Source organism: Salvia miltiorrhiza, chromosome 2 (assembly GCF_028751815.1).
Source record: "Salvia miltiorrhiza cultivar Shanhuang (shh) chromosome 2, IMPLAD_Smil_shh, whole genome shotgun sequence".
Classification (NCBI taxonomy): domain Eukaryota; kingdom Viridiplantae; phylum Streptophyta; class Magnoliopsida; order Lamiales; family Lamiaceae; genus Salvia; species Salvia miltiorrhiza.
In genome coordinates this window covers 63,520,011-63,527,260 of record NC_080388.1, presented here as the reverse complement: position 1 = coordinate 63,527,260, position 7,250 = coordinate 63,520,011, and the positions used below count along the sequence as shown (strand labels likewise).

The window sequence follows — 7,250 nt, the reverse complement described above, 5'->3', positions numbered from 1 at the left end:
CATCGTGTAATAGTTTAATATTTTCGCATATTCATGAATAAAGATTTAATTGATGGGTTCTTCGTAAATAATTTGGTTTAGAGCGATTAATGATTTGTGGTATAAGCTAATTTATAGGAGAATATATTATTTGTATTTTAATTCATTTTATTCGTAATTTACAGATGACGGAGTGGAAAAACGTCCTTGTGAGATATGGAGGATATTGGAACGATGTCTTATATTGTGGTGGAGGTGCTACATTTGCTTATGTTCAGACAAATAACATAAGCATTTCGGAGTTAAGACAAAATATCAATTACTACTTGATGGCAAATTCACTGAGTACCGTCTACAATTTATACTATCTATCGAGATCTCGAAGTGGCAGGATCATCCGATCTCTTTTAAGTACTGATGACCAACTTTCTCGACTTTGTGCCTTTGAGGTCGAGCCAGAGGTTTATGTGACACATGATGGTGGCACTTCCCAATCGGAGCAAGAAGTTTATCGACCTTCGATCGAGATATCGTATGCATCTACTTATGAGCACCCTCCTCAGCCCACGTCATTCGAGGAGCCCATCTCAAACCACATGAGAGGTTTTGATTGGTTTGCTGATAATAATGATGATGAAGAGTATGTTCCATCAACAAACACTGATGATGAAGAAGATGAGGATGATGAAGAAGCAGAGGAGCGTGAGTCTGCTCGAGTTGATTATGGCACATTTGCTGAGCATATTGCTTGGATTCGTCGGTATTCTGAACTATTCCAGTGGTATTATATATTTTTCTAGGCAGTATTAAACACAAACTTCGACGGTATTAAACAAAACAAGGATCCAAAAGCAAGATAAATGTAAGATTACCATCACCAAACACTCCCTCAACCTCCAATTATTTTTGACCAAATATGATATAATTCCAAACTAGCAAATTCACCAAATATGATATAACTCCCTCAGCCCTTCGTGAAATTAGTAACAATACCGACAAATAAATTAGTAATACCGCCGGAGTAGTTTACAATACCTTTGTGAAATTTATAGAATACCTCCAGTCGGTATTCTGAAATATCCCAGAGGTATTATGTTTTTTTCTAGGTGGTATTCTAAATTTATCTGACGGTATTAAACCATAAATTGATATCTCAATCTCAAAATCCATAAATACTAACCTGGCTAGCCCCCATCCAACTTTGTGCCACTGATGATCCACACTCGCCCTTAATCATTTTGCAAATACCCTCAGGGACTTCCCAAGCGGCAAAGGAGTCGTACGTACCGGGAACAACGAGATTCAGCTTTGTGCCAAACATACAGCAACGCCAATATGTTTGACACACTCTCTGCGAAAAAAAATAAAAAATCAACGTTCATAAGCATAAGGACAAATATCCAATGATGTAGATGTTGAAATAAACTCACAAATAAATCTAGAGAGGATATAACAGTGCTTTTTGACGTGACATTCGGTAGGAGGTTTCCCCCAGTCATTAGCCTTGACTTGCAGCTTAACATGAACAACTCGACCACCTGTGGAAAAAAAGGATACCATTATTTAAGACACATAATAAAATGTAATACCTAAATTTAATTGACTTACTTCTTCGGGAAATGAAAAATTCAGCCTAAGAATGTCATGGAAATAACCCTTCTTGTATTTGACGCTACTTTCAGTGATGAAGACGTACTCCTCTCTTCCATTCATGTACTCCATAAATTTATCCACCACTTTCTTAGGAAGAAGACATGGCTCTCCAGTTGCTAGATAGGGGGAATCTAGCAATCGAGAGGGAAATCTTTGGCGTTCACTCCTTCGGGGCATCGCTGGTGTTTGGAAATGATCGAACAATAAATTTTGGAGGCCCTCAGTGGTCACAACACCCATCCCGGACATCAGTCCCTTAACAAATAAAAAAAAACAAATTGTTAGTATAAATATATATATGAAGATTGAAATGTTTGCACAAAAAAAATTGAACAAGTACCTGTGCCACATGCTCCATATATCTTGGATCAAAATTGTAATCAGATGGATTTTGAAGAGAAAAATGGGGCTGCTCGTGATGAGAAGTAGATGTGCTTCCGTACTCATGCACAGAATGTCGATGCGGCACCTGTAGTGGCTCATCATCATGAGGTGACACATCACCGACCACCGGACCACCATCATCGGGTTGCCCATCATCAGAATCTCTGGTCTCTGGTGCAGGCGTGCGACGAGGGGCAGGAGAATATACACCTCTAGGGTGTACAGACCTACAGCCAAAAAACCCCTTCAAATCCTCCAAAAAACCCTTCAATGCCCTCTTCACTCGACTCTCCATATCCTCGTTATGCCTTTTCATTCTGATCTCCTGCTCTTCTCCCATCCTAGTGACGATGCCCTCCAAAAATTCACGGTCACGTCCTCGGAGCCCGTGCTCTCCACTACTAGATGATGATGTGGTAGGTGGAGGTCGACTACGCTTATCTCAAGATGTCGTCGCCCTCGTCCTCCTTTCCTCTCGTCTCCTCAGCAGTTCATGCTCCTGAACACGTATATCCTGTGCAGGTCGTGGGGGAAACTGCCTACCCTCCCTCAACGGGTTCATCGGTCGCTCATAGTGACACCAATGGGCACGGGCATGACTGCCGTAGCATAATAATGGGTCGTCATCTCATAATCGTCGGGCTGGATCGCCAATATATGATGCGGCTACAATAAAAAACCAAACAAACAAACAATAATTTTTTTTTATAATTATACCGCCGAATAAATCGAGAATACCGCCTGAGTATTTAAAATACCTTCGTGAAAATTACGGAATACCTCCAGCCGGTATTATGAACTAATCCGGAGGTATTATCAATTTATACGAAAGTATTCTAAACTATTCAAGACGGTATTATCAAGCATAACATTGAATTTATAATGAAATAAGTACCTCTTGCTCGAATAGGAGGCGTAAATCCGACACAGTGGGCCTACTTCGAAACCTCCACCTCAAACATCTGGGGTGTGCACCGCCATCCAAGTGTGTACCAACTGCAGTACCCAACTCGGGTATGATCTCAAGGGACCATACATGTAATGCCCACACCGGCCCGTACAGTTTATATTTGTCGTGTGTACTAGAGTTATTCACATACTGACATAGCAGCTGATACGAATAAGCTGCCCATGGAAATTGGGCAAATGCATCAAGATCATTCACCAAAGCCCACACCCAGTCAACCACGTTCTTATCAGGCTCATACCCTAGTAGCATGCCATACAGTACTAACACGTTGGCCACACGTAATAGTAAACTCCCATCCTCATCATCAATATCATAATTCTCGAAAAGGTCAACGAGAGTCTCCACCTTAACAGTCCTCTGCCCACAACAAAATTTTCTGAACACTTCAACATTCCGGAGATCGTGGTGTGCCCTCGTATCAAAGTCAGTTTCTCCAAAATTCAGCCTTGTAACAAGGGCATAATCCCTCTCCGAGAAGTTTAACCTACTCCCGTTAATAAAAAACCACAATCCATTATCATTTGATCGGATTTGGCGAGAAACTACATGGTGAACAGCCATAGCACACTTTGACCCCGGATTCCAATCTAATAAGTGTCCGAAACAACCACTTAAAAATCTGTCCACCAACGGTTGACCACCTTTCGCATTCAATACCTTCCTAACCGTTTTCAAGTATTTTGTCTTGTAATATGTCCCAACATTTGAAGCCACATTAATTGTACTCGGCCTTAAATAATTAGAATTCTCCTACAATTTAAAAATAAAAATCATTAAAAACAAATTATAATATTAAATGTAACACTTTACAAAATAATATTAAAACACAAACTTTATTGATATAAAAAGGCAAAACTCATCTAATCTAGGCAAAATATTTTATGAGCTAGCAAATAGTATGTAACTTTTGCTACTGTTGCAGCACGCAACACTAGCAACTTTATTCTTGCCATTATAATACTCACATTTAAATGTCACAATCTTAAATGTCACATTATTCTTGCCATTATAATTTACACTGTAGATATAGTATACTTGAAAATATCAGTAGTTGATGTTAAAAATTGTAGAATCAGCTTATGCAATAACTAAATATTCAAGTTTAGTTCATTGTCAAAGTCATTTTAGCTTTTAATAAACCAACATTCCAATTTCTCAAGGTACACTAAAAAATCAAAGTGGAAGGACACTTAGATATGTTTTTCCATATAAAAAACGTACAAGGTATTCTAAAAAAAACAAATAAAATAAAAGTACTAAAAATAAAACGAATACCGCTGAGAATAAAGTAAATACTGCCGGAAAAACCGAATATACCATCGATAAACTTAACATACGGCCGGAAAAGTTTAAAATACTGCCTGAAGAAATTAAAATACCATCGACGATATTGTCAAATATTGTGACGGTATAATCAAAAATCACGACGGTATTTTCAATTTTCAACGACGGTAATACAATTATTTACGGCGGTATTAATGTTTAGTTCGACGGTATTACTCTTTTTTGTCCGAGAGTTGGTAGGAAAATAACTAATATCGACTAACAAGACATACCTCTTGCGGTGCATCCATGACGCAAATGGAGAGAGGCGAGAGAGAAGCTGACGAGATTTCAGGCGGTAGAAAGCCGATAGTTCGCCGGTAGAGAGCCGAGAGGGATGGCGAGAGTCGACGCGGAGATGGCGAGGCGAAGGGAGACGGCAAGAGGTTTCAGACCCTACCAGCGGCGGGGGTATTTCTTCTACAGCTCCAAACCCTAGCAGCAGCAGTATTTTATTGTTTAGAGAGCCAAGAGGGATGGCGAGAGTCGAGGCGGAAATGGCGAGGCGAAGGGAGACGGCGAGAGGTTTCAAACCCTAGCAGCGGCGGGGGTATTTCTTCTACACCTCCAAACCCTAGCAGCAGTGGTATTTTTTTGTTTCACAGCGGCGAGATGAAAGAGAGTGAAAGAGACAAGAGTTGGTGCCTTTTTGAATTTAATGCTGGTAGGTGAGGAATTTATTCGACTGCCATCTTACACACTTACCACTTTTCAGATTACAACTTTCAAAATAAATACTATAAAATTCAAATGGGTATGGAAAAGAGGATTTTGAAAAAGTGGGTAAAAGTTGTAGACACTTTAAAGTATTTGGGTAGTTTTGTGTATTGCCACATATAACAATTAGTGATGACATTTTCTTCCCATTTAGAGTGTATGGGATTCCTGGCAAGAGAATCTAGATATTTTATTTAGAGGAAACAGAGGAGCCACATATATATCTTTCAATTAGTATATCATGCATGCCTGTTTTAATTAGTCTCCTAATTCATTTAATCTACACAGTGATATGTTGATATAACAAAGCGAAGCAAAATGAGATTATAAAATACTAAGCGAGCTTATCTTGTGTATCAAGTTGTACTAGTTTGGGAAGATAACGGTCCCAGTGCTCGCTGGAACCCAGCGGTCGCTGGGTATCCAACGCTCATGGGCCCCTAGCGGCCGCTGGAAGTGGGTCTAGCGCTCGTTCAATTCCCGCGCTCGCTGGATTTGTGGATTTCAAATCCGAAAATATCACGCCAAATTCTTGCTAATTCATTAAAAATTCGACCAATAATTAATTCAAATTAGCGTAAAAATCTTGATTAATTATTAAATAACTGGAAATGATTTTTCAGCGTAAATCTTGACTATTAAATAATTAGAAATGATTTTTCATTCTCATTTTATATAATGGATAAGTGAAAATGATTTTTCTTTCTCATTTCATATAATAGTTCTCCTGACACGAGAAGGTAAACACCTCTCACAAATGAAAGTTTTTAGTTAGGTGCTTCGACTTTGTCATTTGAGTTAGATCTTATATGTTGATATGAACTTTTTAACTTACACAGTTACATATTACTATTGTTTTAGGGGTGTTTATGATTTCCGTCAAAAAAAAATTGATAAATGATTTCCGTCAATTGAATAAATTAATTGCGTGGTCCACAAAATATGGTGTCGCTTCTTTCCGTCTCATTTGAGTCATATAATTATATAGCGTATGTACGCATTCCATTGCTCTCAATATCTCTCTCATCTTCCATTCCATCGATGAGGACGATGATAGACTTAGGGAGTGGGCGCCTCCACAGAAGGATCGAGAGTCCGACCTCCGTGGATTGCGGGCGCCAAGTAAGGGTGCGGCGGTCCCTCCGCAGCCTGGTGGAGTGCATGATCCCGGCGTGCTGCGCGTCGGAGTCGGTGTGGAGCGAGTCCGAGAGCAGCAGCAGCAGCGCCGTGACGTGCACCTTCTTCGGGCAGCGCAAGGGCAGGGTGAGCTTCTGCATCCAAGAGGACAGCAAGGCGGCCCCTATCCTCCTCCTCGAGTTCTCCGTCCCAACCGCCTACCTCGCCAGAGAGATGCAGCACGGCCTCCTCCGCATCGCCCTCGAGTCCCACCGCCGCCATCTCTGGTCCATGTATTGCAACGGCAGGAAGGTCGGCTTCGCCATCACCCGCCACATGACGCCAGCCGACGCCGCCCTGCTCAGCCTCATGCAGTCCGTTTCTGTCGGGGCTGGCCTGCTGCCGGACGCCGACCTCTTGTATTTGAGAGCCACTTTCGACAGAGTCGTAGGCTCGCCGGACTCCGAGTCCTTTCACATGAGAAATCCCGCGGGAAGCTCCGCCCAGGAGCTCACTGTATTTCTCTTGAGATCTTAATTACCTACCTTTACATTAATTTAATTATAGCAGCTCTTCTCATCGCTTAATTGCAACACATATACCAATTAGTTTATGAATATGTGCAGTTGATCAGGTAAATGAAATTAGTAGTTGCGGAAGCGCACTACTTCTAATTTGTATGTTATTTATCATTTACATATATATAATACAGCATGTCGCCTTCGGACGGACTGATTAATTATACATGCATACATCGGCTAATTATTACTCCTTCCATCTCTTTTTATCTTATGACTGTCTTACTAATAATGTCTCATATTATTTTTAATTAAAAAAAATTAACCATTTAATTAAAATATTATTACCGTTGGGCTCAACTCACCAATTCAGTTAAAATAATCATTGAATATCTTCCACCAACTCAATTTATATACTAACTACAATTTTTTAATCTTCATGCTGAAAAGTAATGAGACATACATTACTTAATGGTACAGATAAAATAATTTAAAAAGGGTTAAATGAAAAATCACTCATCAAAATCTATAGAGAGAGAAGTTCCATTAAAAAAAACTATAAAGGCGCGAGCAAATGTATCCCAATTAAC

General features: G+C 40.1%; 2 protein-coding genes across 3 annotated transcripts; one reads left to right on the top strand and one right to left on the bottom strand.

Moving 5' to 3' along the window:
- Positions 1-475: 475 nt before the first annotated feature.
- LOC131011054 (uncharacterized) lies at positions 476-4,666 on the bottom strand. 2 transcript variants are annotated; one of them, XM_057938801.1, is made up of 6 exons: positions 2,912-3,053; positions 1,973-2,682; positions 1,588-1,887; positions 1,410-1,517; positions 1,160-1,330; positions 476-744 (listed from the first exon to the last, which is right to left on the bottom strand). In XM_057938801.1, the coding sequence occupies exons 2-6, from the start codon at positions 2,354-2,356 to the stop codon at positions 520-522; spliced, it is 1,188 nt and encodes a 395-aa protein (XP_057794784.1). In that variant the 5' UTR covers positions 2,357-2,682; positions 2,912-3,053; the 3' UTR covers positions 476-519. The 2 variants fall into 2 exon arrangements, with proteins under 2 accessions (XP_057794784.1, XP_057794785.1); XM_057938802.1 differs by lacking the exons at positions 476-744; positions 1,160-1,330; positions 1,410-1,517; positions 1,588-1,887 and adding an exon at positions 4,543-4,666 and having other exon boundaries at positions 2,376-2,682; positions 2,912-3,736.
- A 1,256-nt stretch (positions 4,667-5,922) lies between these two features.
- LOC131011053 (protein MIZU-KUSSEI 1-like) lies at positions 5,923-6,892 on the top strand. Its single transcript, XM_057938800.1, has one exon. It carries the CDS (start codon positions 5,969-5,971, stop codon positions 6,677-6,679), a length of 711 nt encoding a protein of 236 aa, XP_057794783.1. The 5' UTR covers positions 5,923-5,968; the 3' UTR covers positions 6,680-6,892.
- The last annotated feature ends 358 nt before the right edge of the window (positions 6,893-7,250 follow it).

Excerpts from the sequence above, each read along its gene's own strand:
- LOC131011054 (XM_057938801.1), bottom strand. The coding sequence starts at position 2,356 with ATGGGAGAAGAGCAGGAGATCAGAATGAAAAGGCATAACGAGGATATG. Across the intron at positions 1,331-1,409 it reads TATCCTCTCTAGATTTATTT|AGAGTGTGTCAAACATATTG; the intron begins GTGAGTTTATTT and ends TTTTTTTCGCAG. Across the intron at positions 745-1,159 it reads GTTGGATGGGGGCTAGCCAG|AATACCGACGAATCCAAGCA; the intron begins GTTAGTATTTAT and ends GGAATAGTTCAG.
- LOC131011053 (XM_057938800.1), top strand. The coding sequence starts at position 5,969 with ATGGTGTCGCTTCTTTCCGTCTCATTTGAGTCATATAATTATATAGCG.